Consider the following 21,096-nt stretch of genomic DNA (forward strand, 5'->3'; position numbering starts at 1 on the left):
GACTCATAACAGTGATGGGCACTGAAGAAGGCCTATTGCCGAAATGCATCTGCCGCCACTGAAGACACCAAAATAAACGTGCTGTTTCCTTGAAGCTCCCTCTGGCCTCTTATTTCTTCCACAAAGAAATTTTCCGCCATATATATATATATATATATATATATATATATATATATATGAATTTGAGCAATGTGGATACAAACAAAGCACTGGAAGGATTTGTTCTATGTCTAGCAGTATGACCAGTATGCACTGTCACTTTAAAAAGGTATCCTACAAGTTGTAGCGCTGTCATGTCATGTGATCAAGGATGGGATCTGTGGAAACGCTGCATGGCGGATAGACTTTTGGTGTAATAAAACTTAATTACACAGAGGTCTGCTCGTGACGCAGAACCTATTGCCCTGAAGTCTTGTGCTGCTGTGCTCTGTCTGAGCTAGTATTGGAGCCAGAGGAGCTGTTTTACACTTGTCTCGTCGTTGGAGGTTTTTAAGGACCAACTTGTGGCCGCAGCGGAGTGAGAGGCGCCGGCCCCGGGACTGCGAGAACCAGCATTCAACACCTCGCAGCTGGTCCTCTTCCCGGGTGAGCCGCGCCCCCTCCCAGAGCCACACCCCCAGCCAGCAAGATAACTTCTCGCGGCCCCTGCTTCGCGGGGGCCGCTCGTGACGCAGAACCTATTGCCCTGAAGTCTTGTGCTGCTGTGCTCTGTATGAGCTAGTATTGGAGCCAGAGGAGCTGTTTTACACTTGTCTCGTCGTTGGAGGTTTTTAAGGACCAACTTGTGGCCGCAGCGGAGTGAGAGGCGCCGGCCCCGGGACTGCGAGGACCAGCATTCAACACCTCGCAGCTGGTCCTCTTCACGGGTGAGCCGCGCCCCCTCCCAGAGCCACACCCCCAGCCAGCAAGATAACTTCTCGCGGCCCCCGCTTCGCGGGCGCCGCTCGTGACGCAGAACCTATTGCCCTGAAGTCTTGTGCTGCTGTGCTCTGTCTGAGCTAGTATTGGAGCCAGAGGAGCTGTTTTACACTTGTCTCGTCGTTGGAGGTTTTTAAGGACCAACTTGTGGCCGCAGCGGAGTGAGAGGCGCCGGCCCCGGGACTGCGAGGACCAGCATTCAACACCTCGCAGCTGGTCCTCTTCCCGGGTGAGCCGCGCCCCCTCCCAGTGCCACACCCCCACCCTAACCAATAGGGTGTGACAATACTTCTACTAAAGCAACCCCAGTTACGCGCTTAGCGGGACGCGCGCGGGGCAAAGCCCGGGCAAAGGGCGGGCCGTCTAAGGCCGTCCAAGGTCGAGCAAGGACGGGTCGGGCCACCCCATTTTCACCTTTAATCTTTTAATTTGTATTTCTTCGCTACCTGGCCAAATTTGCTTCTTCTCAATTAGTATTTTTCACACAAGCAGAGACTAGTCATAACGTGGAAAACTACTGTTTAAGTCACTCCGATTGCTGACCACTTATACTGCTTACATTTTTGATCTTACTTAATCACGACACCTAATATTGAAGATCTCCTACTTAACTGATTTTCTTTATGGCATACAAAAAACTAAGATCTCGTACCATCTTTATGAAGAGAATGGGTACTGAGGAAGCAGTAAGAAAAAGTTCTGTAAAAGCAGTTAAACAAGGTCAGTTAATCGGTACTTCTGCTATCAGTAATTATTTTTTGGCCTTATCACCAAAAAATCGTTCTGGCTTACCAGCCCATGAAATGTCCAAAACATTGAAAAAAACATCATCTACAGAGGCTTCTGAGTTGCCACCTACGGAAATACTGACTACCTCCATCTTAAATGATTTAGGTCCTCATTCTACAGATCCAATTCTATGTCTAGAACAGGAGTCTCAAATTTTAACTCTCAACTCTTCTAATCCCATTACACCAATAAAACAAATGACTAACTTCTTGGATATCGTGGATCTTTGTACTAATGGTATACAACCAATGGAAATCACTCCTGAGATACAAATAGAACCAGATAATCCTCAAAATAACTCACATGAACAGCTATTTGATTTCAAAAGTGATCTGGATACATCACTAGAGACATTTCTACCGAATAATACGATCTCTTCTAATACAGTGACACCCATCTCAAAGGCTCTCTTTACTCTACAGGAAATACTGGAATCTGTCCTCTCTTTCTTAGGCAACATCTTAGATAACTCGGATCAAACCTTGGATGTGCAAATTGGAATACTGAAATTTTTAGTTGATGAAAAGAAGAAAAAAGATCAATCTGAATTAATAAACAGTTTACAGCCTCAAGAGGAAAGAAAGGAGCACTCTAAATCTTTCCCCCCGACTAAAATTTCGTCTCCTGAATGTTCAATGAAACGTGACAATAGTACTCAAACATCTGATCACCAATCGGAACATCAAAACACTGCTATGAACAAGAAAAACTCCAAGGAGGCCCGAATATACTCCTTAAAAAAACTGTTTAGAGAGGAGTCCTCTTCGACAACTAAAGAATATCCGATATTCACAATAACAAAGAATAACAATGTGATAAAGGAATTGGATGACGGAGTGGATGTAAAAAATACCTCCGAATCAGTATCAGTTGTAGCTGGAGATCAAAATTCCCTCCAAATGAAATGTGACAATAGATCAAAAGGAAAAATTAGGAAAAGGAAATCACTAAGACGAATTAACAAAAAGAGGTCTAGAAAAGTCAGATTCAAAAATGAAATCATTAACCATAAAAATGAGGATGGTCTATTTGACGAAGTGGTCATTAATCAATCTTCGACCGAGGAACGAAAAGAGATAATAAATAAATTATCTATAAAGCAATTGAATCCTAAAGCCACTGAATATTTACCTCCCAGAACAAAAAATAGTACTGACCTAATAAACGAAGATAGTGAGACTAGTAAGAGGTTATCTCTTGGAGGGGAACAATCTATGACTAAATATCTACAGTTTGAAGAACTTTTCCCAACTGATGATCTACCATTAAACCGTGAAAGGATAATCAACCTGCTGCAACAAATCTATATGCTACAATCCATCACTAGCAAAGAAATAGATTTAGTAACATTTCCTATAAAAGAAAATCAAAAAATCGTGGAAGTAGCTTTTTGGTCATCTGTTATTCCTGCTATCATCATGAGGGAAAAAGAAATATTGCACAAGCATGGATATGATGTCATGGAGATATCTTCACCAATGTACTATAAGAATAAAGTGACTGGTCCCCTAAACATGGTCATGAGTACTATAACAAACAAGTGGTCTGCAAACAACTCTGTCCATGTTGAATTGGAACGTACTAATACCAGGAAGGATATCCTGAAAATCCAAGTAAACAACGGTCAAAGGAATGTTTGGAGCCAATCTCAAGAGGGAAAAGAGGTCAGAAAAACAACTGAATCTTGGGCATGGGTATCTGAGGCCTTAAATAGCAATAAACAAGTTCATCGACCGCAATGCAATGTTTAACAGCAACTTAAAGATCACCTCCTGGAATATAGCCGGAAAAACCACCGATAAGTTGGACATTGTGTTAAAAGATAACCCTGACATTGTAGCCTTACAGGAAACATGGGCGACAAAGGTATTCAAGCAGAAGGGTTACTATGTCTATGACATCCCGGCTATAGCAGTGAGTAAAGGTCATGCAAAGGGTGGTTTAGCTATTCTTTTAAGTGAGGAACATCAATGGACTCAAGAAATAGTCGATTCTAAATCTGACAATTATCAGTGCATCAAGATCACGTTAAAAACTAATATTTCTGACCACAATAAGGCCCTGTTGCTTTTCAACATGTACATCCCACCAGGTACCTCTCAGGATGTCATTTTCATAGAGACTTTAGATTCAATGTCTAAAATAATTGATGAGAGAGGAAATATTCCGTTTTTAATTATGGGTGATGTGAATGGGAAAATTTCCAACGCTGAAATTGGTAAATGGGCAAAAACTTACGAAGACGAAACTTTAGATTTTCCTACTCCAATATTCCCAAAAGGAAAAGCCTCTGATAAAAGAGGGAAAATGTTATTAGCATCGCTTCCAAGCATAAATGGGTCAATTTTGAATGGATATGTAGAGGGTGATAGACCGGCATCTTTTACAAGGCGTGGAAACGGATCCCCCTCAACTATCGACTATCTAATATGCAATATAGAGTTAGCGGACACATTTCATTATTTGAAAATTATTTTCACAGAAGTCAGCGATCACGCACTCTTATGCTTAAACACTGGGTGGTCGCTCAAATCATCTTTATTAAACCCAAATATGTATTTTGATGGGAATGTTGAAATTAATAATAAGCAAAGGCGAATTTTCTGGAATGCAGGAACGGTAGACCACATAAACGGAATGATTCTGCAAAATAAAATTTTAACAAATCTACATTCGGAAGATCAAATAATAAATAATAAATTTCGAATGTATTATGACATATCTTAAAAAATTTCTCATTGATAGGGAAAATTCACGAAGAAATATAATTTACAAAACCTCCAACGACAACGTAATTAGGAGGAAAATAAATAAATGTATACGAGGGCAATTTTTAAATTATTCATCTGATATCCAACAAGAGATAAACAAATTAAAAAACCAACTCAGAAGAGACAAGAATAGAAAGAAAAGACGGCAACACGACAAAAACTGGGTGGACATACACGAAGCGGCAAAGCTATATAACCAAAGAAAATATTGGTCATTGATAGGTAAAATTACTGGAGCTAAAAAGAAATTGTATGCTATACCGGTACCACCCCAGGAATGGGAAACCTATCTAACTGACCTATATAAAGCAAACCCAACTGGAACTGATAATAATGCAGATGATTTTACCTCGGAAAGTAACTTAACCCCATTAGAGAAAAGCACAGTATTTTCTATTGAAATTCACATCAGAAAAGCCAGGAACACCTCCGCTTCAGGTCCAGATCTGATTCCAATTAAAGTTTTACAGTCAAACCCAAGGGAATGGAGCCAAATGTTAACACCGTTTTTTAATTTTATTTTTAGTACTAGGAGAATACCAAAATCATGGCAGGGAAGTATTATAATACCCATATTCAAAAAAGGGAACCAAAACGTGGCGAGTAACTACCGCCAAATCGCACTAATGGATGCGACAGGTAAAATCTTCGCTGCTGAGGTACTGGATAGATTAAAAGACTGGTGTTTTTCAAAGGGTATAATTCCAATGTATCAAGCAGGCTTTCGTCCGAATCACTCAGTACTAGACAACATCTCAATTCTCCAGACTATACTTGACAAATACATTGGGCGGAAATCACAACCAGTGTATGCTGCATTTATAGACTATTCCACTGCGTTTGATCGCGTGGATAGACAACTACTATGGAAAAAATTGCGAAGACTGGGGCTATCTGAAAGTCTGTTGCAAATTATAATCCAACTACATACGAATACCTGGTCCCAGGTCCAAATGGGAAGCGAAAAAGGTCTGACGAAACCAATTAATACTTCGAATGGTCTTAAGCAAGGATGCCTTATTGCACCAATTTTATTTTCACTATATCTGAGCGACCTGCCACTCTGCTTACAACAGTGCTCTAGTTTGCCACCAAAGGTTGCTAATCAAAGCATACAAGCGTTGTTGTACGCAGATGATATAGTTATGTTAGACCTTACACCGTTTGGCCTCCAAAACCTATTGGACTCTTTAAATGTTTATTCGAAGGAACATTTCTTAATCCCGAATTTGACAAAAACAAAAGTAGTAGCGTTCTCTGGCAGGAAAAACAGTGCTAAGTATAGTTGGAACCTTAATGGGATAAAAATCGAGGAAGTAGATGAATATACCTACCTCGGCAGGATTTTCACGAAGAAATTACAAAATTTTAAACAAATTAGTAATCTAAAGAGAAAATCCGAGATACACGCTGGGGCATTATCCAGAATGTACACCGCTACCGGAAACAGGCATTTTTCTTCACTGCTTAAAGTGTACAAAGTAAAAATACCTTCGGTTCTGTCTTATGCAACTGAACACTTACCAGTAAAACAATGGTCTTTCATGGACAAAACTGAAGGAAAGATTTTGAAAAGAATACTTAAGGTTTCAGCATCGACACCTGTACAGGCCCTTAGACTGGAATTTGCATTAACAAGCTCATATGCCACAGCTGTGGCAAATGTCATTCGATGGGCCTTTAACATCTTGCATGCAAAGGAAGGGACATTGAGATTCTTGTTAAAGACTGAGATATTTAAATCTGATTCTCGTCAATTTATCTTTGCCAAGAATATGTCTGATGCATTTGAACTAGCAAATATTACTGAAGATATCTTGCTATCCTGGACAAAATCCCAGTTAAAACTCTTTTTGAAATGCTTTACTCCGAGGCTAAGTTATGACCTTGACTTTATGCATTGTAGTAAGTTATCTACATACAAAATTTACATAGAGTCGCTGGAATATAAGCAAAAAAGACCGTATCTGGGGTTCTGTCTAACCCATGGTGCAAGAAGATCTATTGCTATGTTGCGCTTAGGCATTTTACCTGTTTCCGCTTACATATCAAAATGGTCACTAGGTGATTCCCCTATCTGTAGCCTTTGTTTAGGTGGTGATCAAGATATTGTGCATATCATATTTGTATGTCCACATGCAACTGTTGTTAAAGCGCGTAAAAGATATCTTGAACCTCTTTATCAGAAATGCAATATTACTACAGTAAACGGCTTAGTACAATTATGTAAATATCCGACTAATGAATGGGTTTGCTATAATTTTTACAAATTCTTAAAATCTTTTTTAGTATTATATTAATGATTATGCTTATTTGTAAACTGTTTTTTAATTTGTGGTCCTCAGTGGAGTACCAAAGCAAATAAAAACTTTTTGACTTTGGCTAGACTTTGGCTTTGGCTTGGCAGAGGTCTGCTCTCGTTTATTTCCCACAGTGAGGATTTGCGAAAACAAGCAACTTACATATATATATATATACATTGTGTGCGCTGCCACGGCGCATTTTGAGCCCCACCCCACAAAGTTGTCCAGCATTAGCGGTGGCAAGTGCTATTTTGGGTTACCTCATGGACCGGGGAAACGCTGAACCACCACATTTTGTAGAAGCAGCCTACCATTGGTTGGACCGTGACTGCACAAGGGAGCATCTTGCACTGTTGGGATCCTCCGAGGTTGCGGCTGCGCTATGTTGGGGGGGTGAAGGTCCAGGCCAGCCGCTTTTTCACAAGTAAGATCCAGGTACATTTGGGGAGTAAAGGCAGTCACCGCCCACTTGGGTAGTACTAACACTGTGTGACTGCCTTACTCGAGATCCGGAGTGCTGAGTTTTGAGATACTCCCCAGTATCTGCCAGACGACTTCAGCCAATAGTAGAGAGACTATCTGGTTTAAAAGGTGCACATTTGCGAGCATTCATGATTTGAAGACATTTGAAAATGTTTAATTACGAAACGCGTTATGCCTGAAAGCCAATTAAAAGTGCTCTGGACCTGTTACCTGTGTGTGGCTCGTTCTTTTTCTTGTTGAAGGGGATTTGAACTTGGATATTGTGTGTGCAGCTACTGCGTATTTTTAGCCCCCACCCCAAAAAGTTGTTCAGCGTTAGTGGTGGCAAGTGCTTTTTTGGATTACCCCATGAACTCGGGAAACGCTAAACCACTACATTTTTCAGAAGCAGCCTGCCATTGGTTGGACCGTGACTGCACAAGGGAGCATCTTGCACTGTTGGGATACTCTGAGGTTGCGGCTGCACTATGTTAGGCGGGTGAAGGTCCAGGGCACCGGCTTTCCACAAGTAAAAACCAGGTACATTTGGGGAGTAAAGGCAGTCAGCGCCCACGCTGTGTGACTGCCTTACTGGAGACCCAGAGTGCTGAGTTTTGAGATACTCCCCAGTGCCTGCCAGATGACTTCAGCCAATCGCAGAGAGTCAATCTGGTTTAAAAGGTGGACATTTGCTAGCATTCATGATTTGAAGGCATTTGAAAAAGTTTAATTATGAAACGCGTCATGCCTGAAAGCCAATTAAAAGTGCACTGGACCTGTTACCTATGTGTGTATCGTTCTTCTTCTTCTTGAAGGAGATTTGGACTTGGAATAGTTATATTTATTTTTAAATGAGTTAAGTATATGTAATTTGCATTATATTACTGTTACTTTTTATTAGATATAGGGCCTGATTATGATGTTGGTTGGAGTTGCCTCTGACCGGCATCTTTGTAGTTTCAGAACAGACCAACCTCTGGTCGGCGGTCCGGAGCCACAATTACAATGCAGCCGCACATGGTTTGGTCGCAAACTCCAATTTCCCTATAGGTCAGAAACCTGCTCCCATAGAGAAATGGGAGTTACTGTAAATTCCTGCACCATGTAGCAGGCACCTCGTGGTGCCTGCCACACAGTGCAGGTATTTATATGGGGCATGTCCATAACCATACACTGCATAGAGAAGGGGGCCCTGCTAGTGTTCCCAAAAGTCACTTTCCAACAGGCTTTCCTTGTCAGAAACCCTGACATGGAAAGCCCGTCGGAAACCAACATCATAATCCCAACAGTGTAAATGCCGTCTGTAAGGGATTATGTGGCGGCTCCGACTGGCCAACGGGCTTCTTGAGCCCATTGGAAGCCAATCAGATTGAACGGCCGGTTTGGACTCTGACCGCCATCTTTGTAATACGGCAGTTGGACTTCAAATCAAGGATGTCGATCAGTAAGCCTCCGAGGAGTGGTCGGAAGCTTACCGACTGACATCCTTATCAGGCCCATTAATGTTTAATATCTATACATATTTTTTTTAAGAGCGATATTTTGTACAACAATATTAGTAACAACGATATTTTTAATCCTATATTTTTGTCATTTATTTTATAAGTATAGGATGATGATATTTTAGACATCAATATTTTTGTCATGATATTTTGGCAGGATGATATTTTAAGCTTCCTTTGATATATTGTCAGTGAAATGCAGCAAATATATCACAGTAGAGAAATGACGTCAGTGGCTATGAAATCCAGTGTGGTCCCGCATCATTAGGAGCCTGACAATGGTGTATCTCACTTTAAGGGACCCTTGCTGCCTTCATCTTTGGATGTTGTGCATTTAAGACCTTGTGTTCCAAAAAAGTCAAAAAGAAAAACCTCTGACCAGGATTACCTATTTGGAGTGTTTGTCCTTCTCTTAATCGCAGTCTGCCTGAAATCACACATTGGGCAATTGCGACTAGGTATTTTTCAAGGACACTTTACCTTTTCTATGTGCATTTTACCTTCAAATTTGAAAATACCACATCTACACTTCCCCTTAGACTCTTTTGATTATGTTGGTGGCTGTTTGCTTGTAATTGCTTTCTTTTTTACTAAATTGATTTCGGAATTTGATTGTGTTGTTTTCTTTATTTTAAAATGCTAATGCAGCTTGACTTGGGCTAGTACGCATTCCTCTAGGGAATTTCCTGCTGCTTTTGACATAGCTATCAGGTGCTGAGCAGTGTTTCACTGTGACTTGTGTTGAGACCTAACCAGGGCAATTAATCTCTTGGAACTGTGTGATAGGAAGCTTCCTATTAAATATTGTACTGAAAGTTAAAATTTGGAGAATCGTCATCATGGTAAGATCAGGCAAAGATGCTTAACTTACCCTAGAAGAGTGCAACTGTGCTGCCTACATTTTCCCTGTTTGTCAAACTCTGAGCTTGTCACTGACAAATTAGAGGCTACCATGGATAAACAAAAAACTATCTAGCCATGAGGAGCCGCATTTGGCCATATCTCCCAGTCATGTTCCTTGATTTTCAAGAAGTTATTTTAAAGTGCACAGGGAAAACTTTTGATTGGGATGAACAACAAACCCTTGCCAGAACTTGCTTTGTCATGGTTGACAGCAAAGGGTGCCTTAAAGTCAGTACTCAGTAAAACAGGATCATGGCAAACCTACAACCTATATCGGACCTCATTTCATTGCTCGTCATCTTCAGGTAGGGCCGATGGGTGTGGTCTCCTGCACCAAATCTATTTAGATTTTATTTTAGTTTCCTATTTTCTTCTATTGAATTGTTTTTAATAATTATATACCTGCTGATCAATGCAACATCTTTTAGTAGTGTTGATCTTATTTTATTCATTACATTTCATTAATTGAAGGTATATTAGTTTAGACATTTTTACTTATTTATTTCTTAACTCTAATGATATTTTAGCATTGCTGTTTATGTACCACATGCAGTTTTCTCTAAGGAAGGCCATGCTGCGAATGCTGACTCATAGAACAATGTTCACTTAGGAACTAAATTGTTTTACCTTTAAGAATGTTCAAGTATGGCTCACAATAATATTATTGCCTCTCATGCCTTCCATTTAATCCACTGGAAACGGAACCTCAAAAGACTTTGTATGCACCAAGTCAGTGCAACAGATTATGCAAATGCTAAGTTAGGAATCACATCAGATAAATTGCTATAGAATTTGTAATTACAATTATGAACTACTATGCGCACATTAGAAATCCAAGCAAAATGCATAGGGAAGAATAGAGATAGAGGGGTGCGCTTGCTCCCTTGCAATATGCAAAGGAAAGCACAAATAGGTTGTGACCATTTTGTGGTTGCAAACCAGGGAAAGGTTACCACTTGCTGAGAGCAAGTGCTGAAAAGTTCAAGCTCTAAAAATTGGGAAAATATCAACTGTTTTTGCAGTTGGGAGGTATGCAGAAGTGCAAACACTAATCGGACAGACTGCTGAATGTACTTCACAATGTAAAAATCCCAGCATAATACTTGTTGTGGCATGGTGACCATATTTCTTTTAAGGGGTCCCTGAGAAAGCACCTGTTTTTGCACGGACGCCCCATTGTTTGTCGACTGATTCTGCTGGTTTTGAATTCCAAACATTAAGGGCCCGATTCCGATCTGGGTCGGAAAGCTCTCCGATCAAGCCGGATCCAGAGTGTTTTCCGACCGAGCCAGACTCCTGCAGTACGACAGAGCGAGTACGATGCAGCCGCATGCTGCCGGACTCGGTTCGGTCGGACTCCCATAGAAGTCAATGGGAGCCGGTTGTACGACACGTACATGGGCTCCCATTAACTGAATGGGTACGTCTTACACAAAGGTGCCCCCTACAGTGGGTACATGTCAGTGCCATCCGCCCTGTACATGCCTGTGTTGGGGAGACCCTTGGGTCTCCCCCTGTGTCCGAGTCGTAAGGCTGCGGGTGACAGGGGGTCTGACTGGGACCACCAAAGGCAACTTCCCGGACGTTTTGCTAGCCGGAAACTTTGGCTCGAACTGGCTGTCCGACGCGTGCATCGTACTGGCTCGGTTGAAAATTGCATTTATTGCACGCCGCTGTTTACATACGGATGAGACGTACGGAGCGGTTCGGACCCGGAAACAATTTTGGTCAGTGAATTTTGCGTTGCTCGCATCGTACTTGCTCGCTCGTACAGCTGTACGAGTCGGGCGGAAAACACGCGTACGGCTCGTACTTTTTCCAGCCGGATCGCGTTTGGTTCCCTTCCGAGCGAGATCGGAATTGGGCCCTAAACGTTGCCATCCTGGCCCTAATGCATGTGCTCTGACACTAAAACATGACAATATTGGCTAACTTCTAATTGGTATATTTAACTTTCCATTAAGGCAATTACATATGATAAACAAAATATAGGGAAAATTAAATATCACCTGTGGACTGCAGCACGTGTTGTGCAACCAGCTGGGCTGAAAAAAACATATCTCCAGGCCTGCCTGTGCAGCTTGGCTGATACAGTCTTTAAACCTGCAGTGAAATCTGTCAAAATAGCCTTTTTTGACATTAAAGAGACATCTTTTAAATATTAAATAGGTTACCCATAGGTAGGGTGCCATGTATTTTAAAGTGGTATGTGCAAGAAATGAGTGTTGGTGTGCACCTACTTTGAGTAGCCTGCATATTATCTATTCTTTGTAAAATCATAAATCTGATTTCTTTGGTGTGGGTCAAGCTACCATAATGATGCATTAAAGATTATTCTGACTGATTCAGCCACTATTTTTAATGGTCATTTAAAATCCAATCAATGGTGAAGATTCTGTCTGCCAAAACCCTTAGCTTGCTAATTAGCTTTAGCCTGCCAGCAGCTGACCCCTACCAGTGCTTACCCATAACGAGGTGTGAAATCTGCTCTCAGAGCAGAAACAATGGCTAAGGTCTTTTGGCAGTAGGACATGGGTGTGAGGTATGGGACTGGTTCCTATCAGATCAGGAAGAGTAGTTGGGGAGGGTTCAGGAACTTTGGTAACTTGAAGGGGTCTATGGTGGGTCTTTCAGATTCATAGGTAAGTGTAAATGGAGATCTGGGGAAGGGAAACGCTTGTCCCTATGCCATCTATACCCAGCTTGCTACCAGCTCATTGGGAGGGTGAGCTGTTCCCAGTACCAGTTTAGTGTAGTTGAGAAGGAGGGAACAGTTAATTTGCCCAAGCATGCCTTGGCTGGTATACCAGCGGTCTCTAAGGGCAAAAAAGCACCCATAATGGATTTACGCCAGATAAGTACACGGTCAGATTGCTTGCAGTAAGGCAAACAGCATGTGCTTCAACAATTAGTAGGCTTGCCCATGGGAGGCGTTTTCTCATTGGTTAGGGAGTGTCTAGAAGTGATTGCCCCCACTGGCTAGTGAGTCCTACACAAATGTCACCTCACCAACAGCTCATGAAAAAACACTTGGACCTGAGGAAGAGCAGAAGAGAAGTGGAACCACTATCTGTAACTGGTATGGAGTACTGAAGAACAGGACCTGCTCCCACTGTTCCCAGGACTCAGAAGTGTTAAGTTATTCAGGTTTGTAGAATGCACGATCACCCGGGATGGTATCCTGGTGCTGAGCAGGAGTGAGTCTAGACACACCTAGTGGGACTACTCAACAAGGCAGGTCTTGAGCTTTTTGCCGAATTCAAGAAGTGAGGAGAAGGTTCATATATATGGTGCAGGTTGTACCATGCTTTAGGAGCGATGCAGGAAAAGGCTCGACTGCCAGATCTGGTTTTCCACCTGCATGGGGTTTGTGCAAGTCGGAGTCCAGATAAGCGGAGGTGTCTGGAAGGATTCCGAAAGCTGATGCGATTGTTGAGATATGGTCGGCCAGTGTTATGTAGTGGCTTGAAATTCTGGGTGAGGAGTTTGAATTGTGCTTTTTGTGTATTGGGAGGCAGTGGAGCTCCTTCAGGTGTGGAGTGATGTGATGTGAGTATTGTATTTGTTGATCCTGGCACAGTGTGTGTTCCCATATTACAATGTGCCAGTGACCAGGGCTTGTGTGAGGGTTTTACGGGTGCTGTTCGTGAGCCACTTGGAAAAAAAATTCAGCATCTTCAGGCTATTGAATCAGGAAACTGTGATAGCATTGACTTGGATAGTCATGCCTAGTTAAATGTCGATGATGATCCTGAGGTTCTTGGCATGGGCCGTAGTTATGGATGTCAGACCCATCCCTGTTGGCCACGTGTTCCACTGTGATGTGCTCCTCTTTCCAGAGTCCTATTGATGTCATCCATGGAGGCCATGAGGACATTTTCCATGCAGTGATTGGGTCTGAAACCAGACTTAATGGTGTTGAGTAGTTGGTGGTTGTTAAGGTCGTTGGTGAGGTGTCTGTTGATGATTTTCTTTAAAACGTTGGCTGGGAATGGAAGCCGGGAGATCGGTGTGTAGTTAGCCAGCAGTGAAGTGTATGCTGAGGGTTTCTTTAGCAATGGGAGGACAGTGTCATGGTTCCAAGCACCTGAGAAGGTCGTGGAAGAGGTGAAGGCATTCAGAATGAGTGTGAAGATGATGCTGATGGGTTGCAGTCCTCTGCAGTGGGTACGGTGGGGCAGCAGTCCGATGGGCCCCTGAGGGGATGAACTTCATGGTGTCCGCAGTTTCTTCTGGGGTGATGACAGGCCGTGGAGTTAGATTTGTTTTTTGGATGAGAGCTGGTAGCATTTGGCATGGTCTAACAGGTCTGGCTGCATACTAAAGTAGCTGTAATGGTGGGGATTTTGTTGCTGAAGAATTGAGAGAGACTGTTGCAGCGGTTCTGCGAGGGGGTGATTGAGTTGGAATTGGCCGATGATGAGGTTAAATCTTTCATAATGGTGAAGATTTTTTTAATTTTGTTGGAGCTGCCACAGATCAGTCCACCAGAGCAGCGCGTTTGATGGCCCGGATCATTTGCTGGTAGCATCTCAGGGTGTATTTGAAAGTGCTGCTGTCTGCATTGTCCTGGCCCATTCTCCATTTGAGTGCCAGTTATTTTAAGGGGATGGAAGGGATCAGTTGGCTGAACTCCTCTGTGGCTACAGGACACAACAAGCTGCAACAGGGCTTTTTCCTGGAGCGACCAGCTGACTAGTAGCAGCTGGGCCTGAACTGAACACTGAAGGTGGCCTCTGTTTAAGTGAGCCCTGACCCCGAAGTCTGCCCCCTGAGATCTTGGCAGCCTATGAAGAGACCAAGAGGAGCTGCTCCAGGAAGTGTGAAAACTTCCCAATTAGAAAATATTTGGCCTTTCGATTCCTCCAGAGCATCAGCAGACCTTGCAGCAAAGGTGTCCAGCTGTGAAATGACTTCTTAAAAAGAGACTGAGTCCAAAGGTAGAAACCTTGACCAGGTGAAGGCGCAAAGGTTATTCTTCTAATGAGAGGTCTTCGAAGCTGTGACATTTAAATTTTCCTGCTTGTAGATTTTACAGGCAAATCCAGCAGCTTCAGCGGGATGTCGTCCATCGCTATCCGATTATGAGAAGACTTTGCCGGATTTTGATTTCAGCAGATAAAATCATTGGCAGGGATGTACCTATTGGTGTAGTCAACATCCACTCTCTAGGGGTCGGCCTGAAAAAGCTCCAAGGTCCTGGCAATGAGCAAACAGTTACTTATGATTGATGTTTACTTTTCCTTGGTGTTCTTTGCCAAAACATTTTTTTAATTATTTCTGTGGTTCTCCTTATTGGATTTTAGTTGCTTTGTTGTGAATATTATTCATATTACCTTTTTTCTGATTTTTTAAAATTAGTTTTAGGATTTTAATATGTTGTACTTTGACTTTTTATTTGTTTCAATACTGCTAAATACTTTACTCACATTTTCTTATGTTAGGCCTGTCTGCATTAGCCCTACCTACTAGATGTTTAGCTCTTGTTCATTTATTGAACTTGTGTGTTATGCCTAACAGGTTTTGGACTTATTACTTGGGAAAGAGTCACATCTTGCCCAACTAAAAAAACATTTTCTTGCAGGATGAGTGTTACAACATCAAGACTCTGCAATTTTGAATTATGGATATAAATCTGCTGTTACAAGCAAGACTTCATCCAACATTTGCAAGCTTTTCACTACGAGTCACAAACGAATTCTGCCTAATTAAGATTATTTAGGCAGGTCGTTTTGCACTCCTCATACAATATGTGATGGTACCTATTTGTACATAGGCGGTTTCTTCTCTTGGGCAGGGGAGCCCACTGCGAGCTGCGCAGAAAATGATAAAATGGCAATGAAAAGATTTCATTGCCCTTTTATTTTTTACCATGGTGCTTGCTGTAGCAGTCAGCCTGCCCTGACCTCGGAGACATACGGTACGTGTGCTCTACTGCCGATTGGCAGTAGAGGACAGGAGCAGTGACAGGCTGGATGCTCCAAAGTGTGCATATCACTTTGAACTGCTGTATTGCGCCGTTTACAGTGACATGTGTACTTTGAAGGTCTCCACCTAGCTGTCTTAGACAGCTGGGTGGAGACCAAGCCCAGGCCTGAAGTGCCTGAAGGAGTGTTCGGGCAGGACGCTTCATCCAATCCTGGCCCTGTAGAGCAGAGCCATGATTGGTTAAGCAAGTCGGCTGGTCCCGTCCTGCAGGAAAGAGGAAGGTCAGGTCCGGAGTGAGGTACGCAGTCAGGTAAGTGGCCTTTATCTCTTTTTTCGATAGCTGGCAGCGGCCACTGCTTTTGGTGTACATCCTTGGTTTACAAATGGGAATAGTACCTGAGGTTGTCAGCTTCTTTCTATGATTGTTGACTGTAAACATGTAGGAAATAAACACATGTATTTAGGTGTTGCTGGGGTTGTAGTCACTGCAAGGTTGATTTATGTGCATTTTTTACTGTAGGGATAAAGAGGGCAATATTCACTGTGACATAAAAGGTCATTTAAATCATGGGCTGAAATATACGATTATGTGTGTACATTTTTTAATCACTTTTCATCCTAGATATAGAACCCTTGGGCCAGATTTACATTGGTAAACTGAGACGTAAGTCTAACTTTACGACTTTTGGTCTTCATAGAGGGCTTTTACTACTCGTAAATGCCCCTTGTGAATACCAAAAGTTTAATTTTACGACTTTCGGTATTCTCAAAGGGCATTTATGAGTAGTAAATGCTCTTTGTGAATACCGAAAGTCGTAAAGGTAGACTTTCGTCTCATTTTACCTTTGTGAATCGGGCCCTTTGTTTTTAGCAAAATCACAAATGGTAAATGGCCTAGTACTCTGCTTGAGCATTACAACTTTATTATCTGTGCGTTAACATTCAGGAAATGTTAACATTCTTTTACAGATTCTTTGATTTTTTTGTGAAATTATGTTCGATGGCCTTATACTTCATTGTCCTTCATTCCTTACAGCATTGCCCATTGATCCTACTTTGTACCTGAGTCGCGCAGTCTCCAATGTCATCTGCTCCATTGTTTTTGGGAACCGCTTTGACTATGAAGATGACAGTTTTCGAACGCTGCTCAGTCTGATCAATGAGAACTTCCAACTCATCAGCTCTATTTGGGGAACGGTAATGAGTGCATTTAATTGATCATGTTAGTGCAGATTTATCACTTATCTGTTAACCTTATCTTCTTTTTTTTGGTAAATATTTCTTAATATTTAGAAAGCAGTAACAAGATATATAACAACAAAAGGATGCAACAATAGTATATATTACAGAGCAGTATAACTGTTAGTCAAGCTATAATATAACAAAATAATTATTGTACACAAACTACGTTAACCTTATTTTCAAATTACATTTTTCCATTTGAGAGCTGCATGCATTAACATTGTGTAATCTTGTGTTTATTATCATTCCACATGCACCCTTTGTCTAAGATGAATGGTGCTAGTAAGACCTGATTGTAAGTAACAATAGATCAATATTTGAATGTCTTATTTGTGGCCCTGTCAACATAGATTATGATGACAGTACAATGAGTAGGAATATACTTAAAACACCGCTAATCTAATTGCATTATGTTAGTGATATTGTGCATGAGACACCCTTGAGGGATATATGAGGCTAATTGGTAGAGAGTGAGGGAGACTTGCACTGTAGGGCCATAACCTCGGTAGGACTGGAAATGCTGATGACTATTTCATTGTTAAACCTTTCCGGGAATAACTTTATGAAATGCAATATTTTAGTCTTGTTGAGTTCTGCTTTACCATCGTGGATGGAGCTCAGTGCAACATTGGAAAACTTGCATTATGTCTGTATATGGAGACCACTGTAACATGGCTGCCAGGAAGAAGATGCCTCTTCCTGGAGGGATTCAGCATCAGCTCCTCCATTGCCTCATGGTTTACTGTGGGGTAGAACTAAAGCAATGCATGCTGCTAGTCTTTCCTTTGGCTGCTAAAGAAACAGCAACAAGACTTAACTTCAATGCCTTGGTGGCATTTAGACTGTATAGAAAGGCATGGAGGAATATTCAGGCCTGATAAGGGCTGACCGTCTTTTAGGGAAAGGTGGAGATGCTGTGTTTTTTGGGGAGCAATTACACAAGTTTTAAATGAGATATGGCAGAGCGACACTTCAGTGTGACATGAGGGAGAAATAAAAAAAAATTAAAAAAAGAACTGGAGATGGTCATTGAGTCCAGGAAGTAAATCATCTTCTGACTTGTTTCTTATGAATAGAGAACAAGCAGATGAATCGGTCGTAAACGAAACTGCATGGAGCAAAGATGTAGACGATGTATCACTTTTGAGCAATGTTTGGTCTAAAAGACCTCAGATGTTTAGTATGGATAGTGTGGTTTCAGGTACTTCAACCTAAAAAGTTCAACAAGCCTTTCCAGCCTTTCCAGACTATTATTCAGATAGAGGATTTATTTGCACTGAAAGTTCATGTGTCAGGGGCATAAGATGATTATATTGGATCATCAGTCACTGGAACTCGTAAAACTCTGTAGTAGCTGTCATATATTGTCCATCAAGGTAGAGTATGTAGGAGGAGGTCTCATTGGAGGATATCTGCATATCTGATCACTCCAAGCAGCAAGAGTAAATCCAGTTTCCAAAGGAGGAACATTAAAAGGCTAATTGGACATTCGAGAAAGGCATTTTACTTAATCAGGGTCTAAGAATAGATAGATATTCTGTAATACTCATTTCACTTTATATTGTTTGTAGACCCAACTGTAAAGTTACCCTTAAAATGAGAAATCTGACATAGTAATACATACTTATTCCACATAAAATTCACAACCGCTTTTCTTAGTGCTAACCAGGAGGAATGGTGTCCACAGGTAACAGAACACGTTTTCCTATCAGGAATGTCCAAATTTTTAACAGAACATCATCCTTATCACAGCAGTAGGAACCTGCTGTGCAGGAGGCTTGCTGCTGCCAACTTAGCAGAGGGAGAGTTGGATATGTAGTGTATTGTACTATCAAGCAGTACCTAAATAGCGCTTACTACCCCTGTATGTGGTGCTGAAGCACTTGCCTACATGAATAGCATGCTACACCAAGTAGAGTGTGTGGTTGGAAGGATGAGGTGTTTGTTTTTATCCTATGTGAGAAGTGTTTCCATGTCATTTGTGACGACCACAGAGGCGGGGTTAACATGTTATGGGACCCAGTGCATAGCAGTGTGTTGGATGATGAAGTGTAAGAGACAGGTGTACAGTTTAACCCCTCCCACGCTGGTGACGAACCCCAGCCGTTACGCCCCGCGGTGGGCGTGTGCTGATGACGGCTGGGGTTCGTCACGGCCCCGCCCTGTTCGTTTGTTTACAGCACGGCAGAAAAATTGCGGCCGCAGCGAAGGGGTTAAAGGATTTCATTATGCTGGTTGCTAGGAGTAGCTCTGCAGGTACTTGATATGATAATGTCTGGTTAGCTGGTTATTGCATTGGTTCGTCCAATGTGAGATTTTGTGCATAGTTTTGGTCTTCATCTGGCATGATTGGAGGGAGGGAGACATGGAAGGATATGTTGGAATGGGCATTGTATTAATATAATCCCATATGTGAGAGTTTTTGTGAGATGTAAAGAAGTAGTCAGATTGTACAGATATTTGCGACCGGTTGAGTTTGCAATTTGTGTGTTGTAAGCTGAGGACTTTGCTTCATAGTGCAACTGTTTTCTGGACTCTGCTGCTGGGATGTGGGTGGTGCAATTATCTAGGAAATAGTCATGTTTTCAGCTGCCTTCGGCAGTTTATATGCTCCTGGGTGCTTCTAATGCTAGATGGTAGTGAGTTTCAGAGCTTTGCAGCTTGTACTGAGAAAGCAGTGTCTCCTACAGATTTCTTATGGTAAGGTGATATGATGATAATTGTTGGAAGCCAGGAGCACAGTATTCTGTTTCATTTGCATTGCTTGGATTTTAACTTGTAAGTATAGCGGTGCATTTCCTTGGGATGCTCTGTGAACAATCCAGAAGGACGTATGATGTTACAATGCATACATTTACATTGCGGTACATTGCATTGCGGTTTTTACAATGCAAGCCGTTACAACGACTTGCGTTGGAGGGCGCTGGACTTAGGAGTAGTATAATTTACTATTCCAACTCCAGTCTACGTACAGTAGGGAAGGTGTAGGATAGTAAATTATACTATTCCTTGTCCTAGAGCGCCATCTATCGCAAGTCGCTGTAATGACTTGCGTTGTGAAAAACGCGATGTAATAGCATTGCGATGTAATCCCCGCGTTGTAAATGATGTTTTCCATCCAGAGTGTCTCAAACATTGCCCTTTTGGCTGTATGTAGCCAGTGGAGAAATTACAGGACTTGGGTCTAGGTAGCAAAGAAGCCTTGTGGCAGCATTTGAATGAGCCGTATTTTGCATATTATGAAAACGGGTGGGCCAAGGTATACGCTGGTGGCATAGTCAAGCTTGGGGATGACAAGCGTAAGGATGGTTTACAGTTTATGTTAATGTGCAGGGTATGGGAAGATGTGACATGTTTTCATTGTGTAGAAGGCACTCTTTGTGACATTGTTAGCGTGCGGTATCAAGGATAGGTCTGAATCCATGGTTACTCCGAGGTTTCTAGCTTCTATTGATGTTGTTGGGGGTGCTTTAAGTTCCTTAGGCCATGGTGTAATTCTGGAAGTTTTGCTATTGTCCGCAGGTCATAATATCTCTCTTTGCTTTGTTGATGGCTTTTCATCTTCCATGTGTTTATGGCATGAAGGCAGTTATTGAGTTGTGAATTGTACAGGTGTTCAGAGCTATCCATTAAAAAAATAATTTGGGTGTTATCTGCATAGTTTTAACAGGTGAGGTTGTATGATTTAACGGGATTTGGTAAGGGGTTAGGTAGATATTGAATAACAGAGGGGATAAGATGCACCCCTGAGGAACTCGACAGTAGTGTGTGGGAGGAGGCGATGTAATAAGTAAGGTGTGTGAGATAAGAAGCAATCAATTGGAAAGAATAATCACAATTCCAATATTGTGAAGTCTTTTTTGTAGTATGTGGTGGTGGGCAGTGTCAAATGCAGCTAATAAATCTAGAAATAATAAGCCAGGTACTCCGTTTTTGTCTGCTGTGAGTTTTAGATCACCCAAAATGGATCTGATGGCAGATTATATTAGCTTTTTTCATTTCCAGACTCGGACTTCGGTAATGCCATTCTGGAAAGTATTCTGTTCACAAATTTAACCCTAAAAAGCTGTGCTCTATTCGAGGCTGGGCTGTTTTACAATGCAAAAATTATGAGAATGCCACCTATTTTCCTTGACCTTCACTGGCTATGCATTCCAGTCACAAGCCAATCCAAAATACATATCCTTTCTCACAAGGCCATAAGAAAAGACAATCCTACCTCATGACTGCATTTATTACCATTCTCATGAGGTTCTAGGGGAATGGAAAACTACAGAC

General features: G+C 41.8%; 1 protein-coding gene across 1 annotated transcript in view; it reads left to right on the forward strand.

Annotated features, from left to right (window-relative positions):
* LOC144781708 (cytochrome P450 2F3-like) overlaps positions 1–21,096 on the forward strand; it is a 208,821-nt gene that overhangs the window by 63,093 nt on the left and 124,632 nt on the right. Inside the window, exon 4 of the mRNA XM_078660682.1 lies at positions 16,613–16,773. Within this exon, the coding sequence (XP_078516808.1) occupies positions 16,613–16,773 (161 nt within the window). The remainder of the gene's footprint in view (positions 1–16,612; positions 16,774–21,096) is intronic.

This window comes from Lissotriton helveticus, chromosome 9 (assembly GCF_964261635.1).
Source record: "Lissotriton helveticus chromosome 9, aLisHel1.1, whole genome shotgun sequence".
NCBI lineage: Eukaryota > Metazoa > Chordata > Amphibia > Caudata > Salamandridae > Lissotriton > Lissotriton helveticus.